General features: G+C 38.0%; 1 protein-coding gene across 3 annotated transcripts; it reads right to left on the reverse strand.

Annotated features, from left to right (window-relative positions):
* Positions 1-3,387: 3,387 nt before the first annotated feature.
* Positions 3,388-19,637, reverse strand: Kaz (E3 ubiquitin-protein transferase Katazuke). Of its 3 annotated transcripts, none has more exons than XM_069333931.1 (10): positions 19,533-19,636; positions 18,412-18,475; positions 17,929-18,114; positions 16,258-16,437; positions 14,946-15,169; positions 14,263-14,354; positions 12,430-12,593; positions 10,147-10,326; positions 9,691-9,818; positions 3,388-3,506 (listed from the first exon to the last, which is right to left on the reverse strand). In XM_069333931.1, the coding sequence occupies exons 2-9, from the start codon at positions 18,448-18,450 to the stop codon at positions 9,717-9,719; spliced, it is 1,167 nt and encodes a 388-aa protein (XP_069190032.1). In that variant the 5' UTR covers positions 18,451-18,475; positions 19,533-19,636; the 3' UTR covers positions 3,388-3,506; positions 9,691-9,716. The 3 variants fall into 3 exon arrangements, with proteins under 3 accessions (XP_069190032.1, XP_069190033.1, XP_045610082.1); XM_069333932.1 differs by having other exon boundaries at positions 3,394-3,509; XM_045754126.2 differs by lacking the exon at positions 3,388-3,506 and having other exon boundaries at positions 6,407-9,818; positions 19,533-19,637.
* Between the last annotated feature and the right edge of the window lie 3,358 nt (positions 19,638-22,995).

Here is a 22,995-nt window from a genome sequence, read left to right on the forward strand (position 1 = left end):
AACACAACAATTCGTGGTGATTTCAATGCCCATCATCGTTTGGCACTGGGCTCAAACACAACAAATGAGGCCTATGAGCTCACATAGCCCATCTACTAGACCAGTTACAAAAAATCCAAATCCTAAACATGAATGAACCCACCTACATCCAAGGAGGTAGATTAGACTTTACCTTCATTTCATTCAGTCTTTTTGAGAGATGCAGCCACATGGTCAACTGAGCCCACACACTCACAAGCGACTACTATAGGGTCCAAATTGATCTAAAGTTGGATCTACCCATCCCCACCTCCACCAGAAACCTGTAACTTCGTTTAGCAAAATGGGACCGATTTCAAAACCTCATCTCAAGAGTGGCATAGAAACTATGTTGTTCCCAAATATATTAATCAGGCAGAACAAGATTTGTCAAAGTGATTCAAAGTAAAGTCAAACCACTCAATTCCACTGAAAAAACAGTCCATCAGACATCACAAAGATCACTAGTACAATTGCAAATGTGTCGAACTCAATCATAAGCCCAACAGCACAAGAAAGCTATACAAAAAGCAGCCAAGTGACCACAACAGGACCTTACTTTGTGAGGTTAAGGAACATGTGCATCAAGAGACCAAGATAATCAAAGAACAAAAGTGGCTGGAATGGTGTTCACATCTGAATGAACTCGCCTCTCTTGGAGAGATGAGGCAGCAAATCCACAGGGGTCAAAATAAACGAAATGCCTAAATCCCCACACCCTAAGGATCCTCAACAGGCAGTCAAAGTACTGGCAACCAAATCTGCAGAAAGAGCAGCCAGTAATCAGTTTCCACCAGATATACTAGCAGTGCAGACAGGATAAGAGGAAAAAAGGTGGCACAGAATCTTTACAGCATGTGCAGAAGTCTCTGCACAAGGCACAGTCTTCAAAACTTCATGGCACAATCTCTGAATACAAAAAAGACATGAAAATGGTACACTGCAAGGAGGCATTCTCAGCCCCCTTCTCTTCAACTGTTTAATGAAAAGAATAATGAGGCTGAAACTCCTACAACACTTCAGGCTGCTAAACTACATGGACAACTTTGTCATCATCAAAAACAAACTGGATCCCATCCTATGTTGAAATCCCATTAAATGAGAAAGTTGATGAAATTGCTAAATTGGCAACTAGTCATCCAGTGATACATAAAACAATCCAACCCAGCCTAGAGTACATAAAAAACACCATCACTAAAAAACTCTCGCACGCTAGGAACTGGCATTTCATTACACTCAACGCTTGTTTTCTGTGGAAAGCCTCGTTGGCTCTCTGAAGCTAACTACCCACAGAGAAGGCAAACAGGGACCAACATGGAAGGCAGCAGCACCGCAGGTCTCAAAGCGAGGAAGAGACAGACGACCGTGACAGGTACCCCAAAGCCACACAAGGCCACAGAGGAACCGGGACGTGCACAAGACACCTGGATGGCCAAAACTCTGGATACCTCCAAAACCCCCGTGCCCGAATATCATCCCAAGACATTGTCAAGACAAGTCAAAAAAGTGGTAGATAGCCAAATATCATGGGCACGAGGGTAGACTGCAGGCTGGCTAGACTTAATGATACTGTGGACAACCTGAGAAACACGAGCCCTGAGACAGAGAACGAGGGATACCAGATCAACCCAGAGCACGTCCACCGACACAGAATCTGTGGCCCACAGGAAGTGGCATAAAGCAGCTACCGGACACAACGTGATGCACCCCCAGCCAAGCATCCACAACCAATGGACCCCTTCGGAAGCCTGCCACCTCATTCTTCGCCAGAAAAGGAGACAGCTGCAAACGAACAAAATGCCCACCAGGACCAAAAGAACAAAACCCATGGCACTGGAGAAAAGCATGAAGCTCCTCAACATGACCCCCAGAAACAACTCCTTTCAAAAACTATTTTTAAAACTCAAAAACTCAAAACTCAAAAAACTCAAAAACAATCACGATCCGAAGGGGCTACCACTAACCAAGGAGAAGAAAGAAAAGAAAGCACAGCACCTTGTCCAATGACTAAGAAGGCTCAGGCGGCACATTATCAGGCCGGATGTGAAAGAATGCATGAGAATGCCTGCAAAACAGAGCAGAAATGACATCCACCCCGAATGCAAGCTGTAGCAGCTCCGCCAATGCAGCACAATAAGAAGCAACAGTGTTTGGCATGAGATGCCAATCCAGAAAAAGTCACAAGAGAAAGGACAAAACAACCCGGTCCAACACAGACAAAACCTGATGAAGAGAAAGAAAATGGAGGAAAAACATACTGTCTTTAGAAAATGACGAAAATGCATACTGTCGCTAAGACAAAGAATGCATATGGGATAGCATCAGAGAAGTCACCTGATCACCGTGCAAATGGTAATACACATGCATCAGAAATGCCCAACGCATGGCATGGAGGAGTAAGTCGAACTACTGAGGTACAGTACCTCACCTGATTCCTCACCCTGGAGTCAAATTGTGCTCCAAAGTCAGAGCTGTTAGCCAATGCCTTAAATCCACACCTCAACAAAGCCCATCAACACCAGAGAGTAGCAGAAGATTTGTCCTCTGCAATATGGTATCTTCAGGCCACCAAGTTAGAAAGGTTAAATATCCTAAAAGGAATTCACAGGAAATAGCAGTTCGGTTACATAGACTACATCTAGGTTACAGATGCAACTGGGATATTTGTGAACCCAGACAGAGAGAGTGCATCTTCTGTCAAACAATCACAAAAAAGCCACTACATTACTATCTCCTGGAATGTGAAGCAACCAACGACTTTTAGAAGAGCTTTAGGAGTCCCTGAATCTTGCAGTAACTAGCCTGAAGCCATCAACACTGCCACTCTTCTGGTCAAAAGAGGTGTCCAGCAGCTGGACACCCTCATAAATACTGTCAAGCAGTATCCTCCCCCGCGATAGCAGCCTGACGATTAAATGCGACCTCAGCACACAGTACACATTTACTAGAAAAAAAATCTACCACTTATGGGCTTTTCATGCCCGTGCCACCTCTTGGGTGGCTTAATCTTTATCAATCAATTAATTGTAATATCCATCCTTCTGAAGATGTATCAATATGAAAGTACTTAGGGAATTTCTGTGTCATTTTCTTTCATAGTCAGACATTGTCACATTATTCTTGTGTTAATTTCTTCATAATTTCTGCACACACAAACACATAAATATTAAAAAAAAACTTTGTGAACTTATAAGAGAACAGACAGAAACAAGAATTCAAAGTAATTGTCTGCATTTCAAGACACTGTCAAGGATAGAGAACATGACCTATATCTTTCATTGCATATTCCAATTTTTTGGAATATGCAACAAACTGGAAAACAACAAACATTATGCACAGTTTAGGTAACATGACGTCAACTGGATATAATGTCCTAACTTCCACACTCCTCCCTCCATTCTTGCTTTGAGAATATCTTGAAATATCTTGTTTGTGTTCTCTTTTGAGCTTACAACTATGTGCTACCCACTGAATCATTGTGCTAGATACTGCTGGAAAAAAAAAAAGACATGAATATGAGCAAAAATTATTATTATTATTCAAGAAATCACATTAACGTGATGTATCTATGATAAAACCAGTAAGAGCCATGAAGAGGAAACCCTGTGTGTGAATGTGTGAAACCATGGTTAGGCTTCATTGTAAGCCTTGGGAACACTTGAGTTGAATCCCAGGTTGTATTGCTTTAGACCATGTCGTGGTGTAGTGGTCTAAGGTGCTTGGTTGGGAGTACCCAGAGCATAAGTTTGAATCCTCCTCATGACTCCTACTAATGTTCTCATTAATACTGTACATCACATTAATGGGATTTCTTTGTGCATTTGAAAAGAAACGTAGGAGGTAGAATTCCTAGACTACAAGCCAGGGTGCATGGAAGCAATATGTGAAATGCTGGTTAGACTTCAGTGTAAGCCTCAGGAACCCTGGAGGATTCAGTTAAATCCCAGGTTGCATGGTTTTTTGACATTGTTGTGGTGTAGTGGTCTAAGGTATTTTATGTAAAGATTTAGGCTACACCACATTTTATGTACTTTCCTGAGTGAATTATCAAGGTATGAGTACATGGTTTGGATGAGCTTACATCTCGACGACTACTACTATTACTGCAGTCGTTGAGATGCAAGTATGCAAGTCTTGTCCAAATCATATACAGTACTCAGGTCTTGATAATGCACTCAAGAGTGTGTGAATGATTTGGTGTAGTTTAAATCTAAATAAACACAAACACACACACACAGACCTTGCGGCTGAGGCCTGTGGGCTGAGACCACGAGGCCTTAAGGGCCTTACAGTTGAGTGGATAGTGCTCTGGGGTCGTAGTCCTAAAGGCCTGGGTTCAATTCCTGGCCGAGACAGAAACAAATGGGAAAAGTTTGTCTACTTTGGAGTTACATAGCTCCTACGGACTGCTTCCTAGGGATAGGTGTATTAAGAGAGAAATATATGTAAGTAGATATAATAGAGGAAAAATTGATTGGTTAGAAAGGTGGGGTCCAAGTGCTAATAGCTCAATTATGCAGACACAAATAATAAATACACATACACATACACATACACATACACACACACACACACACACACACACACACTTATGCCATTATGTCAATATCTCAAGGGTTTTCAATTATTAACTCTCTTGAAGGCATTAATAATTTAAAACCCTCGAGATATTGACATAATGGCATTGCAGGTCTGGAATCAAGATGATAAGCTGATAATTTTAAATGCCTACAGCCCACCAGAAAGCAACACATGGACAAAGGAAGAACTGGATGACAAACAAGAGGGCCTCATAATGGTCATGAGAAAGATTATGGAAAGAGCTGACTAAGATAAATCCCGATTGCTGGTACTGGGGGACTTCAACTTTAAGGCAATAGACTGGGAGGTCTATGAGGCAAGAACAGAGGACATTTGGACAGGCAGATTTGTAAAACCTCATCTTGGAGACATTCATGTATCAACACGTCAAGCAGGCCACAAGAATGAGGGAAGGGGATGTACCATCAGTACTGGATTTAGTATTCACCAGGAAAGAAGAAGAGGTATTTGACATCCAGTACCTTCCTCCCTTGGGAAAGAGTGATCACGTCCTCTTGGACATTAAATACGCTATGCAATATAATCTAGTAGAGAATGGGGACAGTGAAACAGTTGTTAAACTCGATTTCAGGAGAGGACGCTATGGGGAACTTAGAAATTTTTCATGGGTATAATTGGACAGACTTGTTGCTAGGCAAGTAAGTACAGTAAATGAGATGTATGCCAAATTTTGCAAAATACAATGAAGGCACACAAACATTCATACCAAAACAGAGATGCAGACCTAGTAAACAGGGATGGTTCAACAGAAATTGCGAGAGGGCCAGAGATCAAAAGACACAAGCATGGAATCATAATAGGAAGAGGCCAAACCCCAAACTTACCAGCGATACAAAGATGCAAGAAACAACTACACGTCAGTAAGGAGAGAGGCAGAGAGGAACTTTGAGAACGGTATACCAGACAAATGTAAATCAGATCCAGGTCTTTTCTATAAAATCATTAAAAGCAAGCTGCAGGTTAAGGATAATATTCAGAGGTTGAAAATGGGGGACAGATACATGGAAAATGAAAATGAAATGTGTGAAACATTAAACAAAAAGTTTCAAAGTGTGTTTGTACAAAATGAGATCTTCAGAGAACCAGACACAATAAGAATTCCAGAGAACAGCATAGAGCGCATAGAGGTGGCTAGAGACGAAGTGAAACAAATGATCTAGGAGCTAAGTAAGAACAAAGCAGTTGGCCCAGATGGAGTTTCAGCATGGGTTCTGAGAGAATGTGCACCTGAGCTCGGCATTCCACTTCAGCTGATTTTTTAGACATCCCTGTGAACAGGAGTCGTAGCTGATGTGTGGATAAAGGCTAACATAATTCCAATCCACAAAAGTGGCAGCAGGGAAGATCCCCATCAATTATAGACCTGTATCATTGACAAGTGTAATAGTCAAAATATTGGAAAAAATAATAAAAACTAAATGGGTAGAACACCTGGAGAGAAATTATATAATATCAGACAGACAGTATGGTTTTCGATCTAGAAGATCCTGAGTATCGAATTTACTCAGTTTCTATGATCGAGCCACAGAGACTTTACAGGAAAAAGATGGTTGGGTTGACTGCATCTATCTGGACCTAAAAAATGCTTTCGACAGAGTTCCACATAAGAGGTTGTTCTGGAGACTGGAACATATTGGAGGGGTGACAGGTAAGCTTCTAACATGGATGAAAATTTTTCTGACATAGAAAAATGAGGGCAGTAATCAGAGGCAATGTATTGGACTGGAGAAATGCCACAACTGGAGTACCACAGGGTTCAATTCTTGCACCGGTGATGTTCATTACAATACAATACAATACAATTTTATTTAGGTAAGGTACATACATACAATAAATATTTACAAGGATTGTTTAACTTATAGGTATAGCTAGTACATACAATGCCTAAAGCCACTATTACGCAAAGCGTTTCGGGCGTTTCATTGTCTACATAAATGATCTACCAAATGGAATACTGAATTATATGAACATGTTTGCTGATGATGCTAAGATAATAGGAAGGATAAGAAACTTAGATGATTGTAATACCCTTCAAGAAGACCTGAACAAAATTAGTATATGGAGCACCACTTGGAAAATGGAATTTAATTTGAATAAATGTCATGTTATGGAATGTAGAATAGGAGAACATAGACCCCACAAAACCTATAAATTGTGAGAAATCTTTAAAAAAATTCTGATAAAGAAAGAGATCTAGGGGGTGGTTCTAGATAGGAAACTATCACCTGAGGACCACATAAAGAACTGTTGTGCGAGGAGCCTATGCTACGCTTTCTAACTTTAGAATTGCTCTTAAATACATGGATGGTGAAATACTAAAGAAATTGTTCACGACTTTTGTTAGGCCAAAGCTAGAATATGCAGCTGTTGTGTGGTCCCCATATCTTAAGAAGCCCATCAACAAACTGGAAAAGGTGCAAAGACATACTACTAAGTGGCTCCCAGAACTGAAAGGCAAGAGCTATGAGGAGAGGTTAGAGGCATTAAATATGGCAAAACTAGAAGACAGAAGAAAAAGAGGTGATATGATCACTATGTATAAAATAGTAACAGGAATTGATAAAATTGACAGTGGAGATTTCCCGAGACCTGGAACTTCAAGAACAAGAGGTCATAGATTTAAACTAACTAAACAAAAATGCCAAAGAAATATAAGAAAATTCACTTTCGCAAACAGAGTGGTAGATGGTTGGAACAAGTTAGGTGAGAAGGTGGTGGAGGCCAAAACCATCAGTAGTTTCAAAGCGTTATATGACAGAGTGCTGTGTAGACGGGACACCATGAGCGTAGCTCTCATACAGTAACTACACTTAGGTAATTACACACAAATAGTAAATGCACATATACACATACATACATACATTGTGTGTGAGATCACACCAGTTGATTGACAGTTGAGAGGCAGGACCAAAGAGCCAAAGCTCAACCCACTCAAGCACAACTAGGCGAGTACAACTAGGTGAGTATACACACACACACACACACACACACAAAATTGGAACCTGCAGCAGTTGTATGGTGCCCAAATCTCAGGAAGCACATAAATAAACTGGAAAAGGTGCAACGGCATGCTACAAAATGGCTTCCAGAACTTAAAAACAAGAGTTATGAGGAGAGACTAAAGGTGTCAAACATACCAAAACTATAAGATATAAGAAAAAGAGGTGATATGATCACCACTTACAAAATATTAACCGGAATCGACCAAACTGACAAAGAGGAATTCCTAAAACCAGCAACTTCACAAACAAGAGGACACAGATTCAAGCTAAGGAAACAAAGGTGAAAAAAAATATTAGAAAGTTTACTTTTGCAAATACAATGGTAGACAGTTGTAACAAGCTAAGTGAGAAGGTGGTGGAAGCCAAAACTGTCAATAGTTTCAAAGCCTTATACGACAAAGAGTACTGGGAAGATGGGACACCACGAGCGTAGCTTTCATCCTGTAACTACACTAAGGTAATTACACACACACATGAATGGCAAAATGTTAAATAAATTGGTTACGACCTTTGAGACAAAAATTTTAATATGCAGCAGTTGTATAATGCCCATATCTCAAGAAGCACATCAACAAACTGGAAAAGGTGCAAAGGCATGCAGCAAAATGCTTTTCGGTACTGAAAGACAAGAGCTACATGGAGAGTTTAGAGGCGATACATGTGCCAAAGTTAGAAGATAGAAGAAAATGAGGCAGGATGATCACTATGTACAAAACAGTAATGGGAATAAAAAAAAATTGATAGAAGAATTCTTGATACCTGGAACTTCAAGAACAAGAGGTCATAGATTTAAGCTGACTAAACAAGGCAAACAAGGCTGCCCAAAAAAACACTAGAAAATTCACTTTTGCATAGTGGGGGGTAGACAGTTGAAACAAATGACAAAGTGGTGGATGCCAAAACATCAGTAGTTTCAAAACGTCATACGACAAAGAGTACTGGGAAGACGGGACACCATGAGGGTAGCTCTCATCCTGTAACTACAACAAGGTAATTACATTTAGGTAATAATTATATATATATATTCATGTCTCTTTCTGGCAGCAAGTACCCCGTGGATTAACAACTGACAAAAATGATATGCTTATTCTTATAAACACTAATAACAGCACGATGGTTAGTCATGCTGTACAGAAACAAAAAATGGTACTATGAGCTACATTCAGGAGGTACACTATTGTACACAGGTATACCCGATATAAACACTATCAGTACTGTACTTTAATAACACAATGTACCAAAAAAAAAAAAAAAAAAAAAAAAAGATAAATTTTGGCAAATTACTGACAAGTGTTTACCATAAACCAACATCCAATTTATGATATTTCACTAAAAAAGATGACATGTCCTTATTTGATACCTCAGTAATAACAGTCTGAAAAGCTAGAATTACTTGCTCAAAGCTATCTATACTAATAAACATTACTAACTACGTAATCATAAACAACTAACTACGTTCTCAACCAAAGATAAGTGGTTACGACGTATGAATGAATCAATCGCAACTGATCAATATCTTAAGAATTTAATGTTAAAATAAACTACAAAGTTGCAAAATAACAGCTCTAGCTTATCAGTCAATGATCCTTCATGACAAATATACCATGTAAAGTGCTTGTCCAGTAATTGTGCCCTTTAGAGAAGTGTCTTGAAACTTATCAATTGAATATGACTGTTAAATACAGTTAAACAAGGTCAAAGTTAAACCAAAGGGTTCAATTAAAGCTTCATTTTCTTCATAAATACTAATGCACGTGTTAAGAGTTTGTATAATTACCAGTGTACGTCTACATGTACGCACGCACGCGTGCGTGTGTGTGTTCATGGATTCACATACTCACACAAGAGTATGCATTTATTGTTGTGTATTAAGAGTAGTTCAATAACATTTTATGTATGTTTTTAACCTAATCCAACAAATGGACACAATTACAGAAAATGGCATCACTTTACAAGGCCAAATACAATGCATACCAAATATGAGTACAGTAATTTCATTAATAAGTATGGCCACATTTATGAGCAACATAACCTGTTCAAATGTAGAAATGTCATTTTAATAACTAACATTATGTGAGCATCATATGCATCTTCTCACATGACAAACACTTTTTCTGCATCTCTGATGTTGAATGTTTGGCGTGAACGTGGGCAAACAATAGTGCCATTGTTTTCACTGGCCATCTGCTGTAAAGCCTGGGGGGAAATGATAGCATCACGTGAGGTACTGTAATATACTGCATAAAAGTTAAAATAGCAAAAATTACTTTTAACAAATCAATCAAAATCAAATGAAATAAAGAACCAACTAACAATGAACCCTGAACATGATAGTATTTCATTTAGTGTTTCAAGGGTTGCACCATCACCACACTCATGACTATCTTCAAGATAGTCATGCATGTGGTGATGGTGAATTTATATTCAATATAAATTAGGTTTTACAGTGAATACAGTGAATGCTTACACCAGTGGCAACACAAACTATATATATATATATTTTTTTTTTTTGCTGCACTCTTACCTTCTGTCCATAAACATATCCATTTGGTAACATTAGCGGTTGGTTATTTTCATTGAGTTGTTCTCCACTAATATTGCACACAAGACGAGACTGTGAGCAATGAGCATACGGGAGAGGAGAAGCCAAGGAGTTTAGAGATGGCTGGCACACGGGGCAGTCTGGGTTGTGACCTGTAGCTCCCTGAAACAACAATGATCACAATACACTAAAACATGGCCTTTATTAAAGTGATAAGCAACATACAGAATGAGTAATAAGGAAAGTAATGTGCTAAAAATATTTGGGTAACACAGCTTTATAATAAGAGTACTGTACCTTATTGTTGAATTTTTAACGTGCATCAAAACAATTATTACCAACAGAATCAAATACTATTACACTATAGCTTTTTTCTTTGAAATCTATCAATATCATTAGGAAGATTCCCCTGATACTAGCAAGACTACCAAAATCACACCAATACTCGAGAGCAGACCTTCGGTCAACAACCACTCATGAACCTGGATGTGTTCTCTCAACAGAATGATATTTTTCAGGTCTCACACACAAACATACAAAAAAACAAAAGTTTCTCAAATACCTGTACAAAAATAAATTCTATTTTATGAGTAAATACAACACTATGCCAATATATGTCATACTCGCCCATTAAATAATAGGGCATTTTTCACCCATAGGGTAATAAACCCAGAGAATTGCCTACATTCCATAGCTATAAATGCCAAGACATTACTTGTATTTAAAATACAAATGAAAAAAAAAAATCCTCAGGAATAAAGGGGGGACAAGCCACCAGTTTCCTGCTCCGGCCAAGGCCTCTTAGAGATGGTAGCCCCTCATGAAAATTCAGGTTAATTCAAAGGACTGCCTGTCAGCCAGGAGGCAGCAGGAACCCAATACCATAACCAGAAAGTGGTAGTGAACCAAACTTAAACTGAGAAGGATCCAGATCAAATGCATAGTCTCTGACCCACAACAGGATCAACAGCCCACACTGGGAAGAGGGATAAACAGCATCCCACCTGGATACAGGACCTTTCTGACCTGCACAATATTAAGTGGCAAAAGTTGATGCCAAATTGACTTGCAGTTTGCAATAAAATTTAAATGATACAGGTATTCATATATTACAATATCTCCCAAATGGGGTTTTTCTTGTGTTTATGGAACTCTTAGCATAAACACAGTATCATGCACATATCCTTGGAAACGTCCCCCAACCTATGCAAAGGCGCTCTATACTGCACATACTGCTGTCACATTTTATACAGTAAACAGCTGAACAATCTGGATGTTATTAATTCAGAGCATTTCTTTAAAAGGTTAAATGTAACACATTCAAGGGGCAACAGCTTCTAGCTCAACAAGCTACAATGTAGGATGGAAAACAGGAGATGCTTTTTTACCCACATGGTTATAAACCCATGGACCTACCTACCTGCCAAAACTGTAAATGCCAAGACATTACTTCAGCATCCACAGAAAAAATATTCTCGGGAATAATGGAGGGCCTTAGACAAGCCACTGGCTTCCTATCCCCATCAAGGTCACTAGGGAGATAATGGCCCTCAGATAAATTTGTTTAAAACCTGAATTAACTTATTAGCATTTATAATCTACCTTATCCGTTGTGACAAAAATACTGATAGTTATTTAGCTTGAAAAGTGCATTAAATGGTTAAAGAAAAACTGATAGCAATATAAGGTTGAATGTAATACTTAGAAAACTTATTTACATATACAGTACTTCTTGTTTAGAATTTTACTTAAAGAAGTTTAGTTATTCTTTTAGATTATAAACAATTTTAAGACAAGCAGACATACCAGAAATATTCATGAAGATCTTCTGTTACAGTACTGTACTTGAACATGGAGTGTAGTATATAGTGCATTATATAATATTCAATGCACTAAGATACTGTGATATTAACAGAATGGAGGAGAAATAATGAGGTGTGGTTTACAGTTTGAAACCAGGGTACAAATTACTGTACCTGGAATTCAAATAGGCAACTGCTTTTACCACTAATTTAGGAGAGAAAATAGAAGACTGATAGAAAATGAAGGAATATTTGATGGCCATGAAAAAATTAAAAAATATATTACATTTCTTTGAAAGGAATAAATTATTTTAAGTGAAAAATACAACAAAATACTGTATTGCAATGAAATATAAGCCAGCATGAAGAATGGTTATGTATAAGTTTGTAAATACAGTACAAATACTTTGTACTGTATTTACTTTGTAAATACTTTGTTAAACATTGTAGGTGCATTTCTTACTCTATAACAATGAGGAGTTTTGAGTGCAGACAACCCTGACTGCACAACAACGGAGAAGGCAGACTGTGAAGACAACTGGTACAATTTCAGGTTTTCAGCTCGAAACTGTTCAATCAACTGGTCCCATCGTAAATCTGACAACAGTTCTTTGTATGGAGCAACATCTGAAAAAGAACACTGATGAAAATACATTCTATTGAATAATGAATCGTCTGAAGACAAAAAAAAACAATCTCAATCGAAGACCCTAGGGCAGGTAAGCAAGGGGCAGACGGCTGGGATGAGGATGCAGAAAACTTGAGCAGTAAACAGGATACTAGTCAGAGGAGGAAATTAGAGCTCGGTAGCCCAACCATTGTGGATAGGACTTGCAGCTGATGCTGTAGACTGGTGGGTTAATGGGGTTCACACGTCGCTCGCAGTTGGGCGTCACAGGAGTAGGGCTATCAGCAAGGTTGGCCGCAGTCGTCTGGCCTAAGAGAAGATGGCCAGGTGTTACAAGAGGAATGGGATCTTTTCTGCCTTATCCTGTGGTTAGAATTCCAGTCAGAGTTCCTTCTTCAAGGTGTTGTAGTCGCAGAGGTGGTCTACGCGTTCTTGAGGGACGACCATAGGAAGGAACTGAATCGCCTCAGTGCACAAGCTTTGCCAGCATTTGTTGTGGGTAGTTGCGTTGTACTGTCTGTCCTCTTTCGAGAGATTGTAGCCTTGTTGGATATCCCTTGAGTAGATGGCCTGGTAGCCTGTCAGCCCGCTGGTGCAAGTGTGGGATCAGGAGGGTTGGATGGTGCCCGAGCTGCAGCAGGAGGGGATGCGAAGTCGGTGACATCGAGTGAAGTAATCAGAGTCAGTTGAGTCATCACAGTCAGCTTTATTTTTTATTTTTATTTATTTATTTATTTATTTATATAAAAGAGTTCTTACATTCTTGTACAGCTACTAGCATGCGTACTGTTTCTAGCAAGTCCTTAATCCTAATTTTCCCGGAATATGACCCGCCAAACAGTTTAACAACCAGGTACCCATTCATTACTGGATGAACAGAAGCTACAGTTAAGGATTGGTATCCAGTAAATCCTCCCCAGCCAGGATACGAACCCAGGCCAAAGCACTCGTGAAACGCCAGGCGAGTGTGTTACCAATTTGCAATGAGGACTGATTAGGATGAAATGTGCCTCTTTCTGGATTCTGGAGAAGTGAAGAAATTGATGCAGAAACTTCCTTGTCTTCAAGGAAGACTTCCTTCAAATGTCTTCAAGGAAGACTTCCTTCAAACGTCTTCAGCGTCGGTCGAGTCTTCGGAGTAGGCTTCATCGTCCTGGTCGGCTGACCTGGGGGCTGCTGCTGTCCTTGTCATTGGGACAAGCTCGGGAATTATGGAGTCATTGTGGCCAGACGGGGCCCGGCGTGCTTGAGGTGATGTGCTATTTGATGGTTGGCCAGTCAGGTCAGTGGCAATTGCGGAGGCTGGAAGAAGGTCATCGGGTACAATAACTGTCAGAAGTCCATTCGCAATGAGCAGCCTGTTGGTAACATGAATGTAGCAGGTACAGTACTGACATTGCCTGCCATTTTGTCGGCGAGATGCAGGAGGACAGGTAGCAGGGTAGTCTTGGCAAATTTGAGTAACTCCTGGCAATTTTAATTGATGATGTTGGCAGATGTTAGAGGTCTGACAGACTACCATCAATCACCACCAGTCCCATTCTAATGGAAGCCCGGTACAGTTTTCTTTACTTGTTAGTATTTATTTCATATCTTTAAACTTGAATATCCAAGCAAATCTTATATATATTGTTTTTTCTTGAAAAAACAAGAAAAAAAGAAACCCACCTGTGTTGGCTGGAAAGGCAATAAGGGCCATACATCGTTGTATTGATGGCAAATGTCCTGGTTCCTGTCCTGTGAAGTGCTTTCTTGCATGTCTATTGGGAATGGAATATATTTGTTAGATTCCTGGCCACAAAGATAACACTAATAGATTGATGCAGTAAACAACAAGTTAGCTGAAACCCATGGCCATCAGACCCTGGTACTGCTCAGACAATAGTTTTGTTCTGATAATAAAATAGTTCCCTGGAAATATTTACAGAACAAAAATTTAAGTCAACATTTTACTGAAATAAAATAATGTAGGTACAGTGCAGTATTTGAAATGGTATTAGAAATTCCATTTTAAGACTGTATGTAAATTTGAAGAAGTTTGATAATGAGATTTTGATTTCGGAAGTTGGAAGTAGTGGGAGGCTGGATATAAGGTGATAAAATACGAATAGTAAAGGTGAATGTCTATTAAAATGAAGCAGAGAAGTTTAAAGAGAAGTCTTGTGCAGTTGGACAATAATACAAAAAAAAAAAAAAATTATTTGTAATACATGTGACTTCAAACAAAGCCTCATACATTATGCACTGAACCAACTAACCCTCATCAATCAGGACATAAATTTTGATCAGACAGAAAGCTACTTTTAAAGTAATGACGATACATTTTTCAAGTAGTGTTTATGATCATTTACCGGATGGCTTCCATACGGCGATCGCTCTTGATTAGCTCAATGAACTCTTGCATCCGCACATTAAATTCAAGAGAAGAATTGAGCTTCCGCAGCTTGCTCTTATTATCATGGCACCAGGAAAGGCACTTGCTTGTATCACGGCATGCTAGTGACTGTTCTACCTCTCTGGCTACCAAGAAGACATCTAAGTTTGTCAGTCCTTCTATACCACGGGAGCTTGCTAACTGAAATGTTCATAGAATGTTGAATGAAAATAAATTTGTATGAACACTTACATATACAGTACTGTATATACAGTACTAGTGTATTTTGATAATTAACGTATAAAGTCTTTATTGCTCAGGAAGTAGCACTGTAAGGCATGCACAGTGGAATTTAAATGATCTATGTATATCAATTATTTCTGTGGTCATCCGTTGCAGACACATTTGCACACATTTGCCATTTTTAATATTTTTGTGCACAATATGATTTTATTAGCACAAATGATAAAACATATTTGTGCATACAGAGGACTTCCAATTTTACATAAAGGTGTTGCCCTAGGAAGATAATATAGTATTTTCCAGGCCCAAGAACTTTATTTTATATTTACATTATAATGAGTACAGGAACAATATACAGAATTATAAAAATTTGTTTAACACATTTCTAGGTACTGTATTGTACAACAGGCAATTAAATATGTAATATATCTCTGTATAAGGCATTTTGAAAGTCTATTAACACAATGTTGTACAGTATTCTACAAATCAGTTTATTGTGGAATAAAAAAATTCTAAGCACTGCATTTGGTTGGTCTATAATCAAGACTGGGAATATTACAAATTTTGTTTAGTTAGGTTCTTCTGGTGGATATATGGTATTATCACTCATTTTTTATTTCTTAATGCAAACAACAGGGATTGGTACAATCTCATGTAAAACTGAAAGATTACCATAAAATAAACAAAATTCTCAAATCTTACCTCTAATATAATTGGTTCATGTCATATTCCATTGTTAACAACCTGGAGTGTACTGTGTTTTGATCTCAAAGTTACATTTATTAGCACCACAAATTTGATTAATCAGCTATCCTTAATGTGTAAGGACATCTAATATGAATAAAGGCACAAAATACTGTAATCAGTTCATAATCCTTCTGTTGTACCAAGTTCCATTTCAGGTACAACACCACTGTGTAGCATCATAAGCTACCAATGAAACACAAAATTTTTGCAAATGCACTCTCGAATATGTACCAGTATTAAAATTAATTATACTTCGTGCATTGTATTCTAGAACACTGACTTTTGTCTCAACTACTAACCTTAGTAGCCGTCGAGTAACATCCAGCTCGAAGAAGATACTCAACTAAAAGTCGGTCCAATCTGGTACGTTTCCATTCTGTTACAACAGAGGGGCTAAGTGAGTCATGATCTTTCAAGTGATCAACACGTCGTTTTACCACTCGACCTGATTCCATCTCCTCTTGAGTTGCTTCTTCTGCCTAAGAGTTTTAATTCATTTGTATTTTAAGATCATCATAAGAAATACAGTACTACTATTGTATTGTAGTTGAATAAATAACACTAAAAATTTTGCTCAGATTAAATGGACACGGAAAAAAGCTCTCAATTTTGTAATTTGTACATCTGAAAACTAACTCTGTAAGGACCCCAAAAAAATGTTCATAACATTTCTTGCAAATTTTGCAAATTACTCTTCATGGGCATTTATGAAGAGAGTTTTACTCACCAAATAAATCAAATCAGGGTAACAAAAACAATAAGATGAATCGTCAAGGAGAGAGTCAACATCATTTACATACTAAAATACTGAATTGTGAATATGGAAGACATCTATGTTAGGCTGATCACTTCCTCTCCTGTAGGGTAGTCAAATCAGTGTACAGTACAACAAACAATTATATTACGTATTTGAATATTACAGACTAACATGGAACAGACAATGGGCAGGAATACTACAGAAATGTAAAAATATTTTTGACATCAGAAACCAGTACTGTATGTTTAACGTATTCATATTTTAAAATAAAATAATGGAATTCAAGTACATTAAAATGACTCCTCCATGTGAAATCAGACATACTGTACAGTACAGTACTTGAAATGTTGGTGTAGACCATGCATTGCTAATATCAATTCATCCTCCTGTTTCTATAGTAATTTTTATAACTGTGTGGACCATCGTATATATGTTGATGTATTGGACAATCAAATAGTAGAATTTGGAACTATTCACTTAAAAGTCCAAAAAATCTAGCTAAAACCAAACTCAAATACAGTATTCATAGGTCTAGTATAGCACATGTATGTATTATATTGGACCTAAGATAGTGTGTTAGACCTAGGATGGTTTAGGATGGTTAAATATTAAAGACTCTTATAAGCACAATATTACTTTAAAAAAAATCTGATATGCATATACAGTACTAAGTATTTTACATGATACATTAAATAAAATTCCTAGTGACAAATTTCTTAAATCATTTATGCCACTGAAATTGTAAAGAGGTGTCCATCTTTGGGGATACTTTTTGTAGAGTTCATATTAAAAACTTCATTGGAGATATGTAACCATTTGATAACAAAAATTAAATATAAATACTTATTATGGAGCTTGATGATTAATGTGTTACATTCATAAAATATTTTCTTAATAATGCAAATCAACTGCAATAAATTACTTTGGTTGAATTTGCCATTACAGTATTGACAAGCCTAAAAAAGAGCATGTCTATCAAGAATTGCACACATATTTATTGAACTTCAGAAATACTTTTAGTTATAATGAATTTGGAAAATCCCAATTAAAACGTGGATAAGTAACCAGTACACATAGACAGTAGCAAAGTATGGTGGATACTGGGTGGAGAGAGGAGAATGAAAAAGTGTTTTACTTTAAATATATCAAACGGAAGATAGTTTGTGAAAAGGCCATTGTCAATGCTTGTATTGTTTTCAATTTAATGTCATACCTTCCGCTTGAAGGAAGACAATTTTTCAACAACACCCCCAAGAAGAGAAGATATTTGAGAGGCACTGCGGTTGTCTGTGAAAAAGACACGCTCCAATTCTGTTACAGCAGAGGCTACATGGCAAACTTCTCTATCTAAAGTTTTTTGTGCCAATCGGAATTTCTTGTTGAGCACATCATATGGCACCTAAAAAATAAATAAGCAATTATTATACAGTATTTCATACAAGCATTGAGTATCTAATTATATTTACACCCAAGTACAGTACATTACTTCAGAAAAACTAAGTACTGTATAGGCACCAGGATGTGCACGGTCCCAGAAATAATACTTCACAAATATGAGAAAAATTAGGCATAACCCTCTTAGAAAATAGAATAAATTTAGCTTTTTATGGATTAAACTGTCTAAACACAGTAATCTCTTGAGAAACTTTAAATTAGCAATAATCTGAGAAGAGTGACAAACCCACTATCAACTCACTTTTAAAGTAGGATGTTCTATTGACGATACATCTGCCATACTGAGGGAACTTCGTGATTTGGCCCTAGATATATAAGGAAACAGCATTTAGAAAATTATCACATACAAAAACTCAAATTTATTAAAATCAGAAGCCAAGAACAGAATGCTGAACGGAAAACTGTATAGTGTACAAGTGTACAATATCTGCAAGTTAAGAAATAATTATTAAAAGAAGCACTAAGCCAATAGGCAATACAACAGTAGTCAAGAAACTGTCTATAAAGAAAGGGATAAAAAAAGAGAACACTAAAATGACAATGTTTTATGTTCAGCAAGAGTAAGGCGTCCTCTATTTTGATTTATTGTTTTTAAATGAATACGTCTTACCTTCCTTAACCAAGCAAAGAAAAACTGGCTTAGTTTAATTACTTATATTTATTATGTAAACCCCTTATTCGTCACTGTTTTTGTTGAGTACTGTTTGCATTCAACAGTCTCCTCTAACTAGTGACAAGAAGCCATGTCTCCCCAGATAATTGTTAAAATGACATACATGACATGGTAAACAGAAGCTTTTCCGAGAAGACTCCAAGAACAAAAAAATCAGCCATCAAATTTAAGTTAAATATAAAGAAAAACTTGAAATACTGAATCGTACAGCCATTGAAAAAAAGCCAATTTCTAGGCTGATTTTCTGCACAAACATATGGCTACTCTACATCCCCTGAAGTACTTTTGGCCAGTGCCAAAATCTTATATACAGTACTGTAATTTAGCAATACTGTATATATATTGTATATCAAATTCACCTAGGACTAGCATTAGAGCTAGACAAAGTTTTGAAAAAAAGATTTGAATAATTCAGTAATGTACCGTCGACAAACTTTTGGTGAAAAGCTTATGACAGTAAACTCATGTGTAGTGTTATAAGTGAGTTTTCTAGATAACTTAACAAAATAAAATACATGAGATGAGCCTATAAGCTCATTGGCCTGGTATAACAATACATAAATATAAACTGACGACTGGCTGCCTTGACTACCTCCAGTCACCAAGATGATTCATAATTATATAAATCATCTAGAGTATTGAGGAAAATAGTAAATATTTAAATCCGGGCCCAAAAACATTCTACTAACACGAGCCAAAAGTTGATCAAGCTCAACAGTAGCCGATCAAAGAAGCAAATGTCTTTGTCCCTCAGCTGACGATAGTAAACAAATGGCTGCTGTGTATCCTGAAGAGGGAGTGGCGCTCACTAACTTTCCTCCACCTGTTTTAATAAAATATCCTCAAACGATCATTCCCCCAAATATATTATACACATAATTTAAGAAATATATTTAAAAAAAGTATAAAACTAAACTATAGGAATTAATATGCCGAATATCCCAGACGAAGCCAAATCTCTTCATCACCTCCGAACACTACAAATGATGAGCGCCACGTTGCCACGTTTACTGGAAATAGTCTCACCGTGTAGAGAAAGTGCAGTGGTGCCACGTCTGTAGCAGCACATTGTTGTGTATACCTAATCTTGTTAAGTAAACAAACATTATTGGAAAAGAATTTTATAGAAACAGGTAAAAAATAATTATAATATAATATTTCCATAATTCAGTGCTTAACTCTTATGAAAATCATAAAGTTGTCACGTTTAATTTTTTGTATTGAGGCAGGTATTATCTTCCCTGATTCCATGTATGACTAACCATCCTGTGAGATGGGAGCATTAGATGAACTTATAGCTAGTTTGTGATCTACACTGTAATATTTCCTCTAGAATATAGTAGCCGCACATTGCTGTGTATACTTATAAGCTTGTTAATATAAAAAAGTCTACCGGTATTAATAGGTTGAATAATTAATTTTTTACTCCAAACTCATCCTCTGCCGGAAGGGGATGCGTATGGGGTGCATAATAAAGAAAGAAATTGAATTGAATTGGAAGGGTTACACACATATTAATTAAACCCAAAGGGTTTTTAAGATAAGCAATTTACATTTGTTGTGAACTAGTATTTATACGAACACTTTATATGAATTGCCTAAAATTTGTGATCAAGTTACAAGGGAAGTTATCTAATTACTGAACTGTAGGTAACGTTACAGTATAGGGCACTGCTGACATGATCACAAATCATACGCAGTATGATCAATAGCTTTGTTAATGGGAGGTGCAGTGAAGTAGAATAGTTAGTTTAGTTAATTTATTCAGATGTTTGCTGACCCTCTAGGTCGGCCCCCTGCACCATCCATGTCAGTGAACGACATGGAAGAAAATGCAGAATAGAACCAGGGAAGAACAGAGGTGCCATAGGCACAATCAGAGAACACTGAATGAATATCAGAGGTCCACGGTTGTTCAACGTCCTACCAGCGAGCATCTGAAATATTACAGGAACAACCGTGGACATCTTAAAGAGGAAACTAGATTATTTCCTTCAAGGAGTGCCGGACCAACCAGGCTGTGGTGGGTATGTGGGCCTGCGGGCCGCTCCAAGCAACAGCCTGGTGGACCAAACTCTCACAAGTCAAGTTTGGCCCCGAGCCGGGCTTGGGGAGTAGAAGAACTCCCAGAACCCCATCAACCAGGTAACCAGGTAACCAGGTATCCAATAACCGGAACGATATGAAAGGTAATAAACACCATGCCTATTACAATGACCTCAAACTGTGTACTGCTTGCCCGAAACGCATTGCGTAATAGTGGCTTTAGGCATTGTATGTACTAGCTCTATCTATATATCAATCCATTAATGTAACATCACTTGTATGTATGTATGTACCTTACCTTAATAAACATATTTATTTATTTATATTTACTTTGAAACGCACTGCCAGACAAGTTGGACTTGCATATAGGGAAACATGTACGCTAGCAATGCTCAAGCTCGGTCCGTCTAATTACCGCAAGCTACCACAAGCTGATGATTTTTTCAAGCTGGATTTTGAATTTCAACAGTTTTGGCATTTTTCGGCTTCAGCGAGTAGGCGGTTCCTTATGTTTATACCCTTGTGGGTGAAAAAAAGCATCTGTTTTCAGACCTACATTGTGGCTTGCTGAGCTTGAAACCGTCGCTCCTTGTTACATCTGATCTTTTTCAAGAAGTTGTCTGGATCAACATCCTCCAAATTGTCAGTATTTTAAAAGTTTCGATGAGATGAGCCCTGTCATGTCAGGTTTGCAACCCTGTGGCCCTCAACCGTTCCTGCAGGCACGAGAGTTAACTTAGTTCTGGAATGATTTTTGTCGCCCTATGTTAAACTTTCTCCAAAGTAGTCTTTCTGAAGATGAGGTCGCCATACTTGTATACAATAATCCAAGAGATTTATACAGTTGAATAACTGCCTCTTTTCACAACAGATGCTTTTTTCATTGAAGTCAAACTACCTTCCTGTCCCCCGATTCAATGAATTATTATTATAATATTATAAACCCATGGAACCGCCTACTCGCCTAAGCCATTAATGTCAAACCTGCCAAATTTCAAGGTCCAACTCGATACAATCATTGGGACACGTCTTTGACAACCCGCAGGGTTCCTGTCCTCTAGAGAAATATAATGGCCCTCAGGTAAATTCAGGTAAGTTGCTGAGTTTAGAGACTATACTAGAGGTCGTTCTCGAACCCATTGTTGATATAATAATTCACTAAAATCTCTGTAACTAGCTTATGAAGACTATAACTTGTTGAGCTAAATGAATTTTGGCGCTCAGTTCCTGAGCTCATTGTGTGCCTCTTAACCTTTTCCACAACCGCCAACCGTGGGTATCGGGTGAATAATAAATGAATAAATTAATATAATTAATTAACTAAAACATAAACTGTGGACCACAAGTAGTTCAACACAGAAAACGAGGAAGAGGTCGAGAGGCAGAAAACGACGCTCCTATGTCAATAGGGCATACTGAAGCAACTCAGAAGGGCTCAACGGACAAGAGTGCACATACACCAAGAATCTCGTCCATTGTCACCCGAAAACCGGAAAGCACGTGAGAGATCCCGCCCCCGCCAGCCACAACGGGAAGGAAACGAGACAAGCGGGAGCTGATATTAAGAAGGAGGTTAAACACGAACTCATTCAAAGTCAACTGATCCTAATTGACGCTGCCACGAAGAGGGGCGTCCAAGTATTTCCAGACACGGAAACAACGGAACTCACACAGCACCTGTGCCGTCATGGCCTCGAAACCCACAACACCAGCTCAATCGACGAGAGACGGCGGTAGGACTCACATAAAACAGAAGCGAAGGATCACGTATTGTCGCTCGCAAGCTCACGTCCAGCTGAAGGCAGTGTTACGATCCTTGAACGATCCAGGCCTCGTTTTCCCTTTTAAATCTGAATACAAAAAGTTTGCATATATTTTAACTTTACAATCTTGTTTAAATACTTACTTAAATCACTTGGCTTAATGCCTAGTTCTGTTACTTGGCTTAATACCTTGTTCTGTCATTTGGCTTAATGTCTAGGTCATATCACAGCAATCATAATAATTAGTCTATTTATCCATTTAAAACGTGGTTAACCTGGTATATTAATAGATGGCCGAGTTTTTCATGTCGCGGTAACCGTTCATAATGTGTACATACTGATC

The sequence above is a fragment of the Procambarus clarkii genome, chromosome 30 (assembly GCF_040958095.1).
Source record: "Procambarus clarkii isolate CNS0578487 chromosome 30, FALCON_Pclarkii_2.0, whole genome shotgun sequence".
In the NCBI taxonomy this organism is placed as follows: domain Eukaryota; kingdom Metazoa; phylum Arthropoda; class Malacostraca; order Decapoda; family Cambaridae; genus Procambarus; species Procambarus clarkii.